The sequence below is a fragment of the Neomonachus schauinslandi genome, chromosome 5 (assembly GCF_002201575.2).
Source record: "Neomonachus schauinslandi chromosome 5, ASM220157v2, whole genome shotgun sequence".
Taxonomy (NCBI): domain Eukaryota; kingdom Metazoa; phylum Chordata; class Mammalia; order Carnivora; family Phocidae; genus Neomonachus; species Neomonachus schauinslandi.
Window position 1 is genome coordinate 154,224,508 of NC_058407.1, and position 19,880 is coordinate 154,244,387.

The 19,880-nt window shown below is 44.4% G+C and overlaps 1 protein-coding gene across 1 annotated transcript in view; it reads left to right on the forward strand.

The window, feature by feature from the left end:
• Nucleotides 1–19,880, forward strand: part of OTOA (otoancorin) — a 59,947-nt gene that overhangs the window by 1,660 nt on the left and 38,407 nt on the right. Inside the window, 7 exon segments of the mRNA XM_021686843.2 lie at nucleotides 875–962; nucleotides 3,618–3,749; nucleotides 6,492–6,727; nucleotides 9,548–9,651; nucleotides 13,516–13,616; nucleotides 15,716–15,855; nucleotides 18,216–18,339. Coding sequence (XP_021542518.2) covers nucleotides 875–962; nucleotides 3,618–3,749; nucleotides 6,492–6,727; nucleotides 9,548–9,651; nucleotides 13,516–13,616; nucleotides 15,716–15,855; nucleotides 18,216–18,339 — 925 coding nt within the window.

Consider the following 19,880-nt stretch of genomic DNA (forward strand, 5'->3'; position numbering starts at 1 on the left):
TATCTATCTATCTATCTATCTATCTATCTATCTATCTATCTATCTATTTTTGTGTTCATTTATTCATCCATCTATTTATTTAGTAACAAAAATGGGATTATAAAGGCCTCCCAATTGTTTAAGGCAGGAAGATTTATCTGCGGCCAGTTACTCCATCATAGCTGGAAACTGAAGTCCAACTCATTCCTTTTTTATTGATGGGTGACATTCCATTGAATGGATGTACGATATTTGTTTAACCTTTTACTTGTTGTTGGACATTTGGGTCATTTCCAATTTTTGGCTGTTCTGAATGAAATTGTGCATTTTCTATGTGGTTGGGTACTGTTTTAAGCACTTTACATGTGTGAACAAATAGAATCTTCACAATTTTTAGCTATATCACATAGAAAGGGAAACTGAGGCACAGGAAAATTCGGTAGATTGCCTGAGGCCGCACAATTAAGTGGCAGAGCCAGGATTTGAATCTGGGTTTTGAGTTCACACTCTTAACTATGCTATTCCAACCTCTCATGATATACATTGTATCTGCTTTTTAAATTTAACGTAGTAAGGACATCTTTCCAAGTCAGTTTGTTTGGATTGTAGTTAATCCAAGTGGATTATTACAGGAATTAGAATATTGCACACAGCTCAGAAATGATAATTGTCTTTGAGAGAATGGGATCCTGGAAGATTCTTAGATTGGGGAACTTCCCCACCACTGTGCCAGGTTAACAAATCTCCTACCTTCTCCAAACACAAAGTTCCTAGCATCCCCGGCCCATTCCCCACATCCTGTCTGAACTCTGGTCTCCTGGCCACTTGGCAAGTAGGGGAACTACTCATCATAGGGGAGCCTGTCATCGTGACCTTCTCCTGTCTTCAACTGAAGCTCCCATGGGTGGACGGCAGACCTGTCCCACAGAGTCCTGGCCTATCTGAATTCACGGAATGTTGCCTTCACCATCCCCAGCCTGCAGGTGTGTACCTGAGATTCATCCCCATCATATATTTCCCTCTCAGCACTCCAGGGTTGTAAACTCAGGGGCCAGGTAGGATGGGGAAATGGACTATAAGGTATAGAGCTAGTTTTCACTTCCACAAGGAAACGTGTTCTGTCCAGTTGTTTTGAAACATGATACAAGCTCTTTTGTGTTTTTCCTCCTTTCTACCTTTGAAGGAGACTTGGTGTATTAGGGTGTAGGCTGAGCTGCTGTAACAAAGAGACCCCAAATTCCAGCAACACAATGTAGTTTATCTCTATCTCTTGTTATATAGTTCAGAGCTCAGTGGGAGATCCAGAGAGGAGAGGAAGCTCTCTTTCAAAAGACTATCCAGGGCTCCAGCTTCCTTCTATCTGGTTGCTTTGTCATCCTCTACAGAGTTGTTGCCCACATGATTGAAATAGCACATCCATTCTCCAACTCAGGAGAGGGGGTGGTGGGAAAGAGGAAGTGAAGGGCGAGCATCTTCTCTTTAAGGACGTGACCTGCAGGTTGCACCCTTCTTCCTGCCCACATCCCGTTGGCTCACAGTCCACAGTCACATGTCAGGAGTAAGAAGAGAGGCCTTTCTGAGAAGCCACCTAGTCTGCTAAAACTTGTGGGATTCTTTTGCTAAACAGAATTACAGGAGACTGGCTCTTTGGGTGTAATGACCAGTCTCTTGATTATGGGTCCAAAAATATTTTTCTTCCCTTTTAACTCTACTGTAAGAAAAACAGTAGCACAGGCATGGTAATAGATGACAAAGATATTTGTGGAGCAGTAGGGCTTGCCGGGGACTGTGGCAAACTGGACAACACGTGCCTCATCAGCATGATCGTCAGCCCAGGGTGGTATGTCATATCTTTACCATTATATTGTGAATAGCACAGAAAATTGAGGAAATATTCTTTCGGTATTCAAAAACTATCTGAGTCAGCAAAGAAGTCATGTCATTGACGAATGAAGTTCTGACATCTGAATGAATGAAGTCCTGACATCTTTATTGTTTCAATTTTTATTTACTTTATAATGAAAATGAAAATGAAAATATCAACCAACATTCACATGAGAGCTACATTCAGGGAGTTGGTTGCTAACTCTTTACCAGGACACCCACTAGCTGGAGGTGGCTGTTGGCCTCATGGCATCTGCTTTCTTTCTTCTGTTCATGGGTCTGTGGCCACCTAAAGGCAAGTAATGCCTGCCCCTTTTCTCTCCAGCAGTGTTTTCTCATGAGATGTGTATATTTTAACCTGACTAGTAGGTATCTTCTCTCTCTTCCTTTGTAAAAATTTATTTATTCATTCAGTATATCTACTTATCTAACCTCTAATCTCTGCCAGGCATTGTTCTAGACACTGGAGACTCAGAAGAGAACAAGGCAGTCACACTACTACCTACATGGGCCTTTCATTCTAGTGGGAGAGTCACTGAGTGAATCATTATTCAACTCATTCAAGATAGGGAAATGGGTGACACTTATTGATCTCTTACTATATGCTAGGCACTATTGAAAACACTTTACACACACTCCTTTCATCCTCATAAAAACCCTACATAGTAAGTTTCTACGGTGTCTATTTTTCAGCTGAGAAAACTGAGGCCCCAAAGTAGTGTTGCCCGTTTAGCAAATAAAAATACAGTATTCCCAGGGCACTGGGCTGGCTCAGTCGGTGGAGTGTGTGGCTCTTGATCTTTGGGTTGTGAGTGTGAGTTCTACACTGGGTGTAGAGGTTGCTTAAAAAAAAAAAAATACAGTGTTCCCGGTTCAATTTGATTTGCAGATGAACAATGAATAATTTTTTCAGTATATGTCCCATGCAATTTTTGGGACATACTTATGCTGAAAAATTATTCACCATTTAACTGCAATTCAAATTTAACTGGGCATCCTGTGTTTTATCTACCAATCCTAGTTAAATAACTTGTCCCAGGCCACACAGCTAGTCGGTGGCAATGTGGGGATGTTCCCGTGGGTTGTCTGGCTCTAGAGCCCAGCTTTGCCCATGCCATCACAATATGCTGCCTCTCTAGAGCACCTTTATTTAACGGAGATTTAGAAAATAATTCCCCAGACAGCAGAGGTAATCTCTTTTAGGAGACGCTTTTGTCCTCTCCTCATCACTTCCGAGGGGATGCCAAGAGGGAGTTTGTTCATGCTCCCTGAATTTTGCTTCTACGCTCGTAGCTTGGGGCGTGGGAAAGGGTTAGAGCAGTGCCAGTCGGGGGGTGGTAAACTTCCTGGACGGAGGCCAACTGCTCTGGACTTGAAACCCCAATCACCTATAGGGACCAGGCAGGCCACGGGGAAATAGGCTGGCTGGGTGGGTGGTGAATAGGAGTGTAATTACAGGGAAGAGCTGCTCCCCGGCCTGCTATTCTCATCAGGAAGGGGTTACGCCTAGTGTTGCCAAATCTTTGTGTTTTCCAAGAGAACTTGGAAGTCTGGATTTTTGTGGGGAATCCCCTGACTTTGAAACGTTGGCAGCTAATGAAAAATTTTGGAGCCAGCCAAACCAAACATGCCCACTAGCTGCCAACTGGTGGGCTCTGCTGGGAAGGAGGTGCCCTGGCTGGGCTGCTGGCCATGGTGCTGACCATGCGCTCCTGTCCTGTCCTCACTGAGTCTTCTTAACACCCCAAATCCAGGCAGCTGTGGAACACCACCTGGAGCAGCGTCTGTACCAGCCGCAGAAGCTGCTGGAGGACCTGAGGGAAACAGATGCTCAGCAATTCTGCACCGCCATGAAATGCCTCTTAGAAGACAAGAAGGACCTCTTGGTGAGGCGTTCTTGGCACCCCGGGAGTAGGGGAAATCCAGAGCCAGATGGTATTTGTTGAGTTGAATCCAACTGAGCCTGACTCAGGCCTTCTTTACATCTTCCTCCCACCTTCTCCCTTCACAATCCCCCCAGGAGCTTGCAGACCTTAGCTTTCTCACTTACTTTTTCCAAAGTTCAAATGAAGAGGCTTATAGTATATATTCTTATGGGAACTAAGAGATGAGGGGTACAGAGGAGCTTCTAATAGTTTGGCTCAATAAACATCCATGAATGATTACTATGCATCAGTGGACACTGGGTTCAAAGATGAAAGACAACCCTTGCCCTCAAGGAGTTTACAGTCTGGGGGTAGAAAAAAAAACCAAACAGAAATAGACAGATTTCTACAAAATAAAGTTGGTGATCAAAGAGCATCACAGAGCAAGGTCTATGAGACCCAGAAAAATCCTTGGGACCCAGAAAGGTGAGGTTTAGAGTTTTCTTTATCAGAGACACTTTAATGTGGGAAACAGTGTTTCCTAGAAGGAGTTGAACCATGTAAACATTTTAATAGTCACAGACTTACTTTAATGTCTGTTATTAAAATAGAATGGGAACATCCAACCTGTGAGTTTGGTAGAGATGTAATGTTTCCTATTGAAATGAATTTAAGTTAAAAAAAAAAAAGTCGGTTTAAAAAAAAAGTATGAGGTAAATAATAGTAAAGGCAGTGCAGAGATACAGCAAAAATGAGGATGCTGGTCTATGAAAATGATATTGATTAATGTTTATTGAGGGTTTACTATGTGTCAGGTGTTATTCTAAGGGAACATTCATCAAACCGTTTCTGTAAAGGACCCGATACTAAATATTTTAGGCTTTGCAGGCCATGTATTCTCTGTCACAACTGCTCAACTCTGCTGTTGTAGCAGGAAAGCAACCATAGGTGGCAGGTAAATGAATGAGCATGGATGTGTTCCAATAAAACTTTATTCACAAAAACAGGCAGTGGGCCAGATTTGGCCTGTGAATCATAATTTGCCAACACTGTTCTCAGGGTTTAACATGCATGGACCAATTGAATCCCTTCAAGGATGTTCTGAGATAAGGACAATAATAATCTTACCATTTCAATATTCAGATAAGGAAATGGGCTTGGAGAGGTTGAATGAATAACCTTGCATACACAGCTCGAAAGTGGGAGGTTTGAGGTTGGAACCTGGGCTCCTGACTCTAGCTGTGAGTCCTTCTGGCATCTCGTGAAGCCCATGGGCCCCTTCTCAGAATAACTTGTGAAAAATCTATAAAATAAAACACAAAGGATTATAAAGGAAGCCAATTCTATTGAAGGGCCTTTATTAAAATATGTAAAACAAACACATTTGGAGTATAGTAACTGATGTGCTTAACACATCCAATGACAAGATTTAACTCTGAGTCAAATAGCTTCTGTAATTTTTAGGAGGTATTGATTATAAAGGAGATTTCAAGATATCTGTGACAACTGTAATGCGTTATGAAAGTTTCAGATTTCTACTGATGACAAATCCAAGGTCCTACTAGTGCTTTGGTGGCTTATTGTCTACATTCATTCCTGAAGGAAATGCTGGAAGTAAGTTCTGTGGCAGTAAAATGAAGGCGCAGTTTCTTCCAGTGTTCACATATGCCCTAAATTCTATCCACAGACCTCTGCTGCAGAACTCCTGAGCTGCATTCCTAACCACTACACTGTTTAGCCCCTGAGAGTAAATGACCGAAGTTAGGAAACACTCGGTCATGGTTAGAAATGTGGGCTTGGATGCAGATATACCTGTTTCAGATCCTAGCTCTGTGTAAGTTTGGGAAGGTTGCTTATTCTATCTTTTGTTTACATCACCTGTGATCTTGAGATAATAATAGCATATAACATTTGTTGAGTATGTGGTCTTTGCTCAGTCAGTGATGGTTATTATGTTTGCAGGGTGTGCTGGGGGAAAGACGGGTGCCAATCAAATTGTGACTAAGCCCTGTCAGCATTCCTGGGTTCTGTGGTTCAAAAGAGTCATTCATTCATTCATTTGTTCATTCATTCATTCATTCATCCTAATGGGCTTTCTCAATATTTTCTGGATACCAGGCATTCCTAGTGGAATGGGCGTCAAGGGCACATGGCTTGGGCGTCAAGGACTTTTCTGGCTCAACCCCTGCTGCACACCAAAGTCAGCTGCCTGGGCTCCACCAAAGAGCAGTTCAATCAGACTCTGTGGGCCAGTGCTGGAATCACCTCCCCAGTGGTTCTGATGTGCAGCCGGGGTTGAGAACCATTGGCATGGAGGAAAGACAGGCTCATAAGTATCTCTAATGCATCATGGAGTTTAGCTCAAGGTGCACTTGGGAGCACTTAGTGGAGGGAGATTTGATTTTGAGCAAAGTAGGAGGGCATTTGAGAAGACTTCACCAAGAAGGTGATGACAGTTAAGCTTATCCATGAGGGATGAGCTGGATTTCGCTAGAGGAAGGAGGTGGGGAGGGAATTCCAGCTCAAGCATGCGCCTGAGGTGTGAGTCATGTGGTATACCTGGAGAGTGAGAAGTTGCCTAGTGTGGGAGAGGCAGGGGAAGGCCTCAACTTTGTTCTGTAATAGATGGAAAGTTCTAGAAGGTTTGACAGAGCAGTGATGTTAAACAGTGGTCCTGGATTTCCCCACTACTAAGTATGGTTCCTCCCAGGGCTTCCAAATCTAGAGGCCTCTCACGAGACAATCCTAGCTTCTTTATTTTAGGAGCTGGAAGACATTGTTATTGATTTGAGAGAGATCCGGAAACAAGCCTTCCAGAGCCCTGGTGTGAACCGCAGCCTGTTTCTCATCACACTGGAGAGGTGTTTCCAGTTGCTGAACTCGCTGGAGTGTGTGGAGATCCTGGGCAGGGTGCTGAGGGGCTCCTCAGGCAGCCTTCTGCAGCTGGACATTGCAGAGAAGCTCCCCCAGGACCTGTGTGAGGACGCTTTCAAGAACCTGTGAGTGTTTCCCCCAGCCCATGAACCCCACTCCTCATTCCTCAGAGGTAATATATGGCAGAGGGGAGAAAGCAAGGGGCGCAGGTTAACATGTGAGGCCTGGAGCAGAGCTTAACATCTGTGGAGTTTAGAAATGGTTTGATTAAAACAGTGCCTCCCAAATGTCGGTCATTCTGGTACCAACCTCACAATTTTTGCCCTATCTGTACACCACTGGTACTATTCTTTACTTGTTTTTTTTTTTTTCTTTATAGTGACTCATTATTTTTATTTTTATTTATTTATTTTTAAAAGATTTAATTGATTTGACAGAGAGAGAGAAAGCACAAGCACGGGGAGCAGGAGAGGGAGAAGCAGGCTCCCCACTGAGCAGGGAGCCTGATGCAGGGCTCAATCCCGAGACCCTGGGATCAGGACCCGAGCTGAAGGCAGACGCCCAACTGACTGAGCCACCCAGGAGTCCCATGACTCATTCTTTTTAATTAACATTTATTTAAAAAGTAACTTTGACATCATTACTGTAAGGTCAAGTCATATTGGGACTAAATGGGACTGCTGCATATGGCAACAAGGAGGTCGTTGGTGACTGGGGCCATGAGGAGAGGGAGAGGTGTGGTGGGGAGGGGACCAGACCGTAGTGGTTAAAGGTGATCAAGACACTTCATACCCAGTGGGGTGTCTATAATCAAAATGTCAGATAAATATTTGCAAATGACATATCTGATAAAGGGTTAGTATCCAAAATATATAAAGAACTTTTAAAACTCAACACTAAAACTCAACTTTTAAAACTTTAACACTCAGTTAAAAATGGGCAGAAGATATGAATAGACATTTTTCCAAAGAAGACACACAGATAATAGACACATGAAAAGATGCTCAACATCACTCGGCATCAGGGAAATGCAAATCAAAACTACAATGAGATACCACCTCACACCTGTCAGAATGGCTAAAATCAACACAAGAAACAACAGGTGTGGGTGAGGATACAGAGAAAGGGGAACCTTTCACACTGTTGGTGGGAAGGCAAACTGATGTAGCCACTCTGGAAACAGTATGGCAGTTCCTCAAAAAGTTAAAAATAGAACTACCCTATGATCCAGCATTGCACTACTAGGTATTTACCCAAAGGATACAAAAATGCTAATTTGAAGAGATACATGCACCCCAGTGTTTATAGCAGTAGTATCTGCAATAGCCAAATTATGGAAACCACCAAAGTGTCCATCGATTGATGAGTAGATAAAGAAAGTGTGATCATCATATATATATCATGGATATTACTCAGCCATAAAAAGAATGAAATCTTGCCATTTGCAATGACATGGATGGAACTAGAGCGTATTATGCTAAGTGAAATAAATCAGGCAGAGAAAGACAAATACCATATAAATTCACTCATACGTAGAATTTAAGAAACAAAACAAATGAGCAAAGGGGAAAAAGAGAGAGAGAGACAAACCAAGAAACAGACTCTTAACTGCAGAGAACAAACTGATGGTTATCAGAGGGGAGGTGGGTAGGGGATGGTGATGGGGATTAATGTGTGCACTTGTGATGAGCACCGGGTGTTGTATGGAGGTGTTGAATCACTATATTGTACCCTTGAAGCTAATATTACATTAGCTAACTGGAATTTAAACGAAAACTTAAAAACAAACAAACAAACAAACCCAAAACCAGTATGTCAGATACTAACCAGTGTTGGTGAGGATATGGAGAAATCAGCACCCTCATATACTATGGGTGAGAATGTGAAATCATGCAGCCTCTTTGGACAACAATCTGGCAGTTCCTCGAAAGGCCAAGGACAGAGTTGTCATCTAACTCAGCAATTCTGCTCTTGGGTATCTATCCAAGAGAAATGAAAATGTCTGTCCGCACAAAAACGGGCACGTGAATGTTTACAGCAGCACTGTTCATAATAGACCAAAGGTGGAAACAACCCAGAGGTCCATCAGCTGGTTAATAGATAAACAAAATGTAGCAGGTACAGGCTGTGGAATAGTATTTGGCCCTGAAAAGGCCATGAATGAAGTGCTAATGCATTGTCCAACATGCATGAACGTTGGAAACATCATGCCAAGTGAAAGAAGCCAGTCACAAAGATGACGTATCGCATGCTTCCATTTATCTGAAATGTCCGGAAGAGGCAAATCTATGGAGACAGAAAGTAAATTAGTAGTTTCTAGGGGTTGAGGTGACTCGTAGTTGGGGGGTGGTAGCTAAAGGGTATGGTGTTTCTTTTTGAGACGTTTAAAAAGTTCTAAAATTGAATGCGGTGATGGTTGCACAACTCTGGGAACACCATTGAATTGTACATTTTCAATGGGTGAATTCTATGATGTGGGAATTATATCTTCATAAAGCTGTTACAAAAAAAGAAGAGGGGTGCCTGGGTGGCTCAGTCGGTTAAGCATCTGCCTTTGGCTCAGGTCATGATCCTAGGATCCTGGGAATGAACCCTGAGTCCGGCTCCCTGCTCAGCGGGGAGTCTGCTTCTCCCTCTCCCTCTGCCCCTCCCCCCACTTTTTGCACGCACACTCATTCTCTCTCAAATAAATAAAATCTTAAAAAATAAAAAAATAAAACAACAACAACAAAAAAGAAGTGACTAAGAGGTGAGGAAGTGGAGAGCACTCTTTAGAAGAAATTTAGATGTGGAGGACAAAGGAGAAATGGGCCAATAGCTACACATAGCAAGGGAGTGGGAAGGCTTTTTAACACAAGACAGCTTTGGGTCCATTGGCTGTTTTGACCCTGTCTCAAGTCCTCCACCTGTTTGTTCCGTAACTGACGCCCGTGTTCGTGATTTAGATCTGCGGTGTTCAAAGATCTCTACGACCAAACCTCGGCTCATTCCCAGAGAGCTCTCTACTCCTGGATGACTGGGATTTTGCAGACGTCCTCCAAGGCTACTGGTGAGCCTGGGCTTTGGAGTGGGATCACTTTTCAGGGGGAGTCCATCCTTAAAAGTAGTGCTTCCTCTCTGAAGATAGGGATTTGATTTCATTGTCATTTCTGATTTTTACCCGTCCTTCCCACCTTCCGAAAAGGGTTTGATGTGGCTTATGGAATAAAACACATACCCCAGGGGCACCTGGGTGGCTCAGTTGGTTCATCGTCTGCCTTCGGCTCAGGTCATGATCCCAGGGTCCTGGGATCGAGTTCCGTATCAGGGTCCCTGCTCAGAGGGGAGTCTGCTTCTCCTTCTCCCTCTGCCCTGGCTCATGCTCTCTCTCACTCTAGCGCTCTCTTTCCCAAATAAATAAATAAAATGTTTTTGTTTTTTTTAAGATTTTATTTATTTGAGAGCGAGAGAAAGACAGAGAGCATGAGGAGGGGTGTGTGGCAGAGGCCACAGAGGGAGAAGCAGGCTCCCCACTGAGCAGGGAGCCCGATGCGGGACTTGATCCCAGGACCCCGAGATCAAGACCTGAGCTGAAGGCGGACGCTTAACTGACTGAGCCACCCAGGTGCCCCAAATAAATAAAACTGAAAACAAAAACAAAAACAAACCCATACCCTATTCCATCCATACACTTCCCACACGTTCCAGTCTCCAAAATAAGGATGCCTCTGCATCTTGCAATCAATGGGCCATCCTCGTTTGTAAGTGGAATGTAAATAATGACAGCGTCTTGGATTCGAAGAGAACCTTTAGAGTAAGGTTTCAAGTTCAAGAATCTGTATCATAAATCTGGATTAGAGTGGGACGCGGTAAATTTTTAAAAGGAAATCTAGGCAATAAAGCACAGAAATTTAGCGCGAAGTTTCCTGGCAGCCAAGGCAGAAGTAGATCAATACTCATTTATTTTACAGATGTGTATTAGAGGAGTCAAATTCATGGAGCCGGAAAGTAGTGGTGGTTGCCAGGGGCTGGGAGGAGGGGGAAGTGGGGAGTCGTTGTTTCTTGGGGACAGTTTTGGTTTTGCGAGACGAAAATGTGCTGGAGGTGGATGGTGTTGATGGTTGCACAGCGGAGTGAATGCACTTAATACCACGGAACCATCCACTTACAAATGGTTAAGTTAGTAAACTTTATGTTATGTTTACTACAACTGAAAAAAAGAGAAAAAAATGACTGTGCAGATGAGTAATGCAGACAGTGTCTCAGATGGCTTCAATTTGTTGAGTTTTTAATGTGAGTCGTGTAAACAGAATAAACTTTTTAAACACTTACCAGATCCTACCATGTGTCAGCAACTGGAGATACAGAGCAAAATAAGACAAAGTCTCTGCTCTCATAGAGCTCTTGTTTTATTGGGGGAGGGTAGGTGGAGAAAAGTTTTAAACCATCAAATTAAGAGAGAGAGAGAGAGAGAGAGAGAGAGGGCTCAGGCACCAGTAGGTGCTATGAAGAAAATAAAATAAAATGGATGAATGCTATGGAAAGGCTTAGTGCTTTCGACCAGAACAGGACTTGGCCATCGTTTTCCATAAAGGGTCAGAGTAAATATCTTAGGCTCTGTGGGCCTGTAGTCTGGCTCAGTGAATCAACTCTGATGTTCTGGTGCTAAAGCAGATATTGATAACAGGTGAGCAGGCGGGGCTGGGTCCCAGCGGAGCCTTATTTATGGGCCTTGAAATTGGGATTTCACAATTGTCACATGCCACAAAATAGTCTTCTTTTGATGTTACTTCCAGCTATTTAAAAGCGTAAAAACCAAGCTCGCAGCCTCCACAAAAGCAGGTGATGGGTTGGATTTGGCTGGTGGGCTATGTAGTTTGCCAGCCTCTGGACTGGAGAATCAGAGAGGACCTGACATTTGAATTGAGGCCATAATGAGAAATGGAACGGGTCCTGTGAGGCTTTGGGGGAAGGGTGTTGAAGGCAGGGGAACAGCAAACACAGAGGCCCTGGGGTGGGAATGAGCTCAGTGTTTTAGGGAAACATAAAGGAAGCCTGTGGGACTGGAGTGTAGTGAGGGCCAATCAATCCTTTTCCTGGAATTAAGCTCTGAGATTTGTGTATAAGGAGTGTCCCACAATAGAATAATCGATGTCTTCAGTGCGTAGCAGAATTCCTTCTGCCTGATGCATATTTACAGCCTCCAGAAATTTGAATCTCACCATGTGTAACCCTGAGAGAGCCACTCAGCCTCTAGACTTCCCTAAGTCCTCGTCGCCAGAATTTAATTAGAGACAGACGTTCCTTCTAAAATTCCTATATGCTATGTTTCATTATTATACTCAAGTGAATTAAAACGAATTCTACTTGTACTTTAAGCTTTTTATTTTTCATGGAGTTCCTTGAGGTAACTGGGAATGCTTTGGGTGTTAAAAATATCCCGATCTTCGGGATCCTTGGTCTGCAGAAGTACAGTTTATACTTTATAACTAATCTAAAATTAACAACTCAACTTGGTTCTTGATGAATTTAGTGGCTCCCTCCCCTACCCACACCCGCCCAGTTCTCTAGCCTTCTGGGACCAGCCCTTCTAATAACCAAGTCAAGTGTCCAGAGTCTTCATCTCATCTAGGGGATCCTAGGGCGTTTATCTGTGCTCATCCCAAGAGCTGAGTCCTGGGCTGACGAGGGATCCTGTTGTTCTTGTGACCCAGCCCATACCACAGCTGACTTCACCATCTTGTCTGGGCATGAGAGTCATTGCCCCTGGCTTTTTGCAATAGCTCTTGGTGATGGAGTCACTGTGCCCTGTAAACGCTCCCCTGCTTCTTCCATTTCCCCAAAATGCCACCAACACAATGTTGTTGTGTGTAAGAGTCTTTTACTGAAGGATTGGAGGCAATGAGGGCGATTCTAGCTTAGTGAAATGTGAAGTCCAAATGGAGCCTGGACATGATGGTTCTTGAAGTCCCACTGACATCCCGCTGACGAGCAATTTCAAATGCCTGAACAGAGCGACAGAATCTTCTGGGAATTCAGAGGAAGGAGAAATTACTGATGGCTGAGAAGACAAGACAAAGCTTTAGAGGGAAGAGGGAATGTTTGAACTCAATTCTGAAGATAGGATTTCAGAGCAGAAGAGTTAGGGGCAAAGGCATTCTAGCTGATGAAAAGGGCCCACATGAGAGAAGATTTGGAGAACATTTGGGGTGCATATGAGGAAGGATGAGTAGTTGTTTTGGCTCAAATACAGTAATCTGGTGCTAATCAATAAGGCTGATAATGATTGTTACTGGTAGTAATAAAAGAGAGTCATATATATTTCAAGTTGCCAGACTATTTAGTAACTAAGTGAGCTAAAAGTAAAACTATATTTTGTGATCTTAACTATTAAAAAATAGTCTGCATTTTTTAAAGGAATCTTTTTTTTTAAAGATTTTATTTATTTATTTATTTATTTTAGAGAGAGAGAGAGAGAGAGCAAGTGTGAGGGGGGGCGGGGAGGAGCAGAGAAAGAGGGGAGAGGGAGACATAGCAGACTCCCCACTGAGTGCAGAGCTCAATGCAGGTTCGATCCCACGACCCCAAGATCATGACCTGAGCAGAAATCAAGAGTTGGCCGCTTAACTGACCGCACCACCCAGGTGCCCCCAAATAATCTGCATTTTTAATAAGTTCCCAGGTGGTCCTGGTGCTGCTAGTCCAGGGACCATGCTGCTGAGGAACAAAGCCTCAGGTGGCTGGTATCTGTGATTGCCTATGTGTAGCGTAACGTCTCCTAGGTAGGAGGCTGTCCATGAATGGTTGTTGAACGAATGAATGAACATAGGAAGGAGGTCCTGACGTCAAAGATGGTTTTGATTATCACATACCAGGCAGTGGCTTTTATTTAGTTATTTATTTACGTATTTCTCCATTTATTTATTTTTTGCAGACGACTCTGTTTCATGGGTCAGTGCAGAAAACTTATGGATTTTGGGAAGATACATGGTTCACCTATCATTTGAAGAAATTGTGAAAATTAGTCCTGTAGAAGTAAGTGGGAAGTGCACATTCCCATGTCCCCATCACCAAGCCATCTGGGGAAAGGTGTATTCTAAACCTCTCATGTTCAGCCAGTCAAGGTGCCCTGGAAAATTGGATACCCACCTCGGCCAATATATCTTGAGTCTCTGAAGAAAACTCTTGGGATGAGGCCTCAAGTGGTTGGTTATCAGATTGCATTTAGTGTAGACGAACCAAGAAAAGAACAAGAATTGTAGACAACCAAGATAGCTCCAATGTGAACCAACATGATATAAAGAAAATGTTGGCTGTGAACCAAAAATCATTTTAGGATATTTTTGCATTCAAGAAAGGCCAAGGACAATAGCTATAGAGTTTCTGGTCCTTGGAAGCATGAACCCAAATCAAACGAATCATGGATTACTAGCGACTTCTATTTATAGCTACTTCTATTGATAGCTATTTTAGTATGAGCAATGATTGGATTTTAACTGTAGAGTTTACAGTTGAGAAATGTACAAGTTCTAAGGTTACTTTCACTCACTGGCCAACCTGTCTCTGTCCTCCTGATGTTGACCCAGTCACACTAAAGTCCCTTGGGCATCATGATTCTGGAATGCAGTCTCCAAAGCATGCTGCCAACAGGGAGGCATTCATAAAGACTTTAGGGCTTGCCTCCAGTTTTTATCATGTGTGTCTTGACTTTCTCCTGAGAGAAGTGTTTGTATCACATGACTGGCTCTCTCAAGGGCCAATTGATCCAACAATGTCGGCTTATTATGAAACCAGAGGCAGAAACAGGTTGTTCTTTTTCTTTATCTTTTTTAAAGATTTTATTTATTTATTTCAGACACAGAGACAGAGCACAAGCGGGGGGTGGGGGGGGGCGGCACGAAGGGGCAGAGAGAGAAGCAGGCTCCCAGCTGAGCAGGGAGCCCGATGTGGGACTTGATCCTAGGACCCTGGGATCATGACCTGAGCCAAAGACAGACGCTTAACCGACTGAGCCACCCAGGTGCCCCCAGGTTCTTCTTTTTAAGAAAAAATTTTAGGGGCGCCTGGGTGGCTCAGTCGGTTAAGCGACTGCCTTCGGCTCAGGTCATGATCCTGGAGTCCCGGGATCGAGTCCCATATCGGGCCCCTTGCTCAGCAGGGAGTCTGCTTCTCCCTCTGACCCTCCCCCCTCTCATGTGCTCTCTCTCAAATAAATAAATAAAATCTTTAAAAAAAAAAAAAAAAGAAAAAATTTTAAAATTTTTAATTGAAGTATAGTTGACATATCTAGGTTCCTCTTTTGACCTAGGGGGCTGAGACTATTTCAAACGTCTTTCAATTTTATAATCTTCAGTTATAAAATGGATTAAACCTCAATTTTACTCTCCCAATATTGAGCGAACTTCTGCAAGTTAGGTGGAGATTAAATTGTTAGGAAGCTGGACCCCTGGGGAGGAATTTCTAAGATCAAGAGGTCATTTGCAAATTTTCTTCATCTTCTAAAAGTGTAGCGGAGGGAGGTGAAGCCCCACAGGGTACCAGCACTAAGGGGGAATTTTATATGGACAAAGAATAGAATCCACAAGGGAGAGACGACTTCATGAGCACAGAATAACAGTGCATAGAAAGATGGGAGACTTCAGCTTGACACCCTTGGACACCCAGGCAGAAAATGAATAAGAACAGAAAGAATCTGAATGGTGTATTTAATAAAGTTGAACCTATATATCTCTATCTTCTCTATATTGTATCTTACCAAGGGAGCACGCACTGGTTTTCATTACCGGAGGCCCATTTGTAAACTTATTCATCTAAAAAAAAACACCCTGATGCTCCAAAGTGCAACATTTGTGGACCATATTCTCTGACCTCCCCATAACAAATCTACAAAGAAATGTGCAAACATTAGCTTTCAAAGAGTTCAGTGGTTCAGATACTGAAATATAACACTTTCCTACTAAGTGTTGGGTTGAAGAGGAAGCCAAAACAGTTGTGACAGACCATTGAGAAATCAGTGACAATGGGAACTGTGCATCTCTGAGTCTCTGAGGTGGGGCACAGCATGGACCACCAGGGTGGGGCTGCTTGGGGCCACGTCAGTCCTCCTCACTGGTCTTCCTGCCCTTTTCCACCAGATTAGGCTGTTTATCAGCTATGACAATACCACCAAGCTGCTGGACACGGTTTACGACATCACACCCGAACTGGCCCGGGCGTACCTGGAGAGGATCAGCTCCTCCAGCTTTGACATGAGGAATACCTCCACCATCCACAGGCAAGGGGCAGGGGTTCTCTGAGTTGTTTCTCAAAATGTGATCGAAGCACCAGCTTCCTCTGAGCAGCAGAGGACCCTGGGAGGGAAGGGAGGTGGCTGGTCCATCTCTTTAAATAGCCCCATGTCTCTGTGCACATGAGGGGAGGCATTTCCCCAAAGAAACATCCTTTGAAGGGGTTATAAAGTGGGGTGAGGTGGGAATAAATTCTTTCTGAGCCTCTCCTGTGCCAGGCATTTTAGGCAACCTTATCCAGTGCCAAGATTCCAGCTCTGAGCATGGAAATAGAATATCTTAAATACTCAGTTCTCTGTCCAAGGTCAATGTGTAATTTCCATTAGGGTGGGTCAAGGATTGGAAAGAGCTTTTGGGTCCCCATATTTGTGAACCTCTTGTTATCCAGATTCTCAGGTGGGGGATCCACAGATGACGTCAGCTCTCTAATTTAGATCCTCCAGGGGGATGGGCCAGCAGCTGTGTACTTGGTGACCCCAGAAAGGGCTGGGCTGTTAGTGGGAGGGAGTGTGTGGTGGGGAGGGGTTGTGAGCACTGTCTCACCATCTCTCTGTCTCTCAGGGGCAAATGTCACTGTATTAAATTTTGTCAAAGAGTCATTGTAGAGAATGTTCTTATATGAAACTATTACACCTTCTTCCCCCATCCCTAGTAATATTTACCCATAAGCATGGGCCCCTTTTTTTATGGTTATACAAAAATAACTTATTGGTTAAGGACACGGGACCTGGAGCCAGACTTCCCGGGTATAATCCTGGCTCTGCCAGCTATAAATTGTGTGATTTTGGTTGCATCAGTTCACCTCTCTGTGCCTCTATTTTCCCTATCTGTAAAATGGGAGATAATAATCTGCCTACCTCGTTCAGGTCCTTGTAAGGATTACGCACACCTGTCACAAAGTAACTGTTCAAGAAATATTAGTTATTCTTAACGTGGTTATTAATATTCAGTCTTTACATCTCCTGAGTCTTTTCTCATCCGACACATTTTCAAATCCTTCTGCTGACCTGATTGCTCTCCTGTGGACATGTCTGAGCGTGTCAGTGTCTTTTTTTTTTTTTTAAGATTTTATTTGTTTATTTGACAGAGAGAGACACAGCGAGAGAGGGAACACAAGCAGGGGGAGTGGGAGAGGGAGAAGCAGGCTCCCGGCCAAGCATGGAGCCCGATGCGGGGCTCGATCCCAGGACCCTGGGATCACGACCCCAGCCGCAGGTAGACGCTTAATGCCTGAGCCACCCAGGCACCCCATGTCAGTGTCTTTCTGAGAGGGTCAACCCCACCAGGTGGAGCCTGGTCAACCAGGTGGTCCAGCCATGCTGAATTGAATAGATTTCATACTAACTCTAAGAGCATCCATTAATGAAGGAGTGCCTGGTGTCCACCAGGAAGTGTGCTCATCTTCCCATTGAACTCTCACAGTACTCCTGATTCCTCCGTTCATCATATTTATTGTGATGTGCTATGGTGAACAAAGCCAACCTCTCTTTTATCAAAGGCTCAGAGAGACAGGGTCACCCTGTACAGTAGTACACAGTGTGGACTGCTCAACTGTGCATGCAGCAGCTTGGCAGAGAAGTTAAGTAACTTGTTGGATCAAATATCCCATACAGCTGGGCTTCAAACTCTTGTTGGCCTGAATCTATGCTTTTAACCGCTAAGTGCAGTGCTCCCAGCTAGACCAGGGTTCACATCCCACCTCTGCCCTTACACTGTCCTACTTCCTGTCTTTTTCTTTCCTTTTAGGTCATCATCATCTGAGGTGAGCAAACCCTATATCTCCATGTGGAAAATGAGGAGTTTTCTTTTTTTTTTTTTTTTTAAAGATTTTATTTATTTGAGAGAGAGAGAATGAGAGAGAGCACATGAGAGGGGGGAGGGTCAGAGGGAGAGGCAGACTCCCTGCCGAGCAGGGAGCCCGATGCGGGACTCGATCCCGGGACTCCAGGATCATGACCCGAGCCGAAGGCAGTCGCTTAACCAACTGAGCCACCCAGGCACCCGGGGAGTTTTCAATGGCTGACTCAGCATCACACTTTCCTTGTGTCCCTGACTGCCCTGGGAAGAGAGATGGTATAGCTGGATGGATCTAGATTTAAGTCCTGGCTCCACTACTTTGTCTTGGGCAACTTACTTGACTGCTCTGTTTGCCCTTCTGTGAAATGGGGCTAATAAGAGCATTTACGTCATAGGGTTGCTACGATGGGGTGATCAGGTACAGGGCTCAGCATGATCCCTGACATGCGGCAGCTGCTCTGACCATGACTCTTGGTTCTGCATGGGACAGGGCTGTGGTTGTGGCCCCCAGCTCTGAGTCCCCCGCCAGCACCCTTATTTTCCCACACAGGCTGGGGCTGCTGGTCTGTTTCTACGATGACCTGGATTTGCTGGATGCCGCAGTGGCCCAAGTCCTCCTCCACCAGATGATCAAGTGCAGCCACCTGAGGGGCTTCCAGGCTGAGGTTCAGCAGGTGCGATGGGGCGCAGGGCCCTGGGGAGATGGCCGGAGAAACGGAGAGCCAAGTCTTGCCTGGCCTTTGAGAGAAAACACGTTGGCTTAATCAGGATCTAGGTGCAGCCACAGCAGATGGCATCCCAAATCCTGGGATGAGCTTAAAATGGGAAGAAATGACATAAAGCAGTATAAGGGAAAACTTGGGATAGATCAAAATTCAGAGTGGCCACCTTGAACTTAACTGTGCATAGGATTGCTTGGGATCTTCAATGTGGATTCTGATTCAGTGGGTCTGAGTGGAGCCCTGAGTGGAGACTGTACTTCTTTTTTTTCAGTAAAGATTTTATTTATTTATTTGAGAGAGAGAGAGAGCACAAGTGGGCAGAGGGAGAGGGAGAAGCAGACTCCCCGCTGAGCAGGGAGCCCGACGTGGGGCTCGATCCCAGGACCCTGGAATCAGGACCTGAGCTGAAGGCAGACACTTAACCAACTGAGCCACCCAGGCTGCACTTCTAACAAGCTTGCAGGCAATGCTGAAGCAGCTGGTCTGGTGACCATGCTTGGAACAGAAGGAGATAAACTGTCTCTGCTTTAGTAGCATCCCACCAGCTCCGTCCCTGGAGATTCTCGAGGTATTGGTCAGGGCTGTGGCCTGGGAATGGTATGTTTCAAAAGATCCTCACGTGATTCCAGTGTAGCCAGGGTTGAGAGCACTGGATTACAGTGTGTTTACTGAGTTCCTAGACCAAAGTTCGGGGCAAATGGCACAGACAGATTTTCTCATTTCCCCCTCCCTCCATTTCTCCCTCCTTTCTTCCCTTCAAGTGTCAGTTCTGCCTGGCATCTTTTTGTTTTTGGCTCTTTTCATTTTTTTTTAATTGAAAAGATGATGTGAGAGCAATATTAAAATTTTGGGGCATCTGGCTGGCTCACTCGGGAGCGCATGCGACTCTTGATCTCAGGGTTGTGAGTTCGAGTCCCAGGTTGGGCACGGAGCCTACTTAGAATTAAAAAAAAAAGAACATTTTGATAATGCCATCAATAATTCCACAGTAGTTTTTCACATGTAACTATAAAATCCCTGATCCCATTTGACATTGGACATAGTCATCATGATCTTGACCAGTGCATGTTTTTATTTTCAAGGAAAAGGATCCCTCCCAAGCCAACTCAAACCAAACATCAGAAAATGAATGTATTTTAAGGCCGCAGGCATAAGCGGTGGCCGTCCTGACCAAAAAAGTCTGATACATTGAAGATATAAGAGAACCCTTTGGGGGGTGCCTGGGTGGCTCAGTCGTTAAGCGTCTGCCTTTGGCTCAGGTCATGATTCCAGGGCCCTGGGATCGAGCCCAGCATCGGGCTCCTTGCTCAGCTGGGAGCCTGCTTCTCCCTCTCCCACTCCCCTGCTTGTGTTCCCTCTCTCGCTGTGTCTCTCTCTGTCAAATAAATAAATAAAATCTTAAAAAAAAAAAGAGTACCCTTTGGGATCACCTAGCTCAGTACTTCCCAGACCAGAGGGTGCATCAGAGTCACCTGGAGGGTTTGTTAAAATAC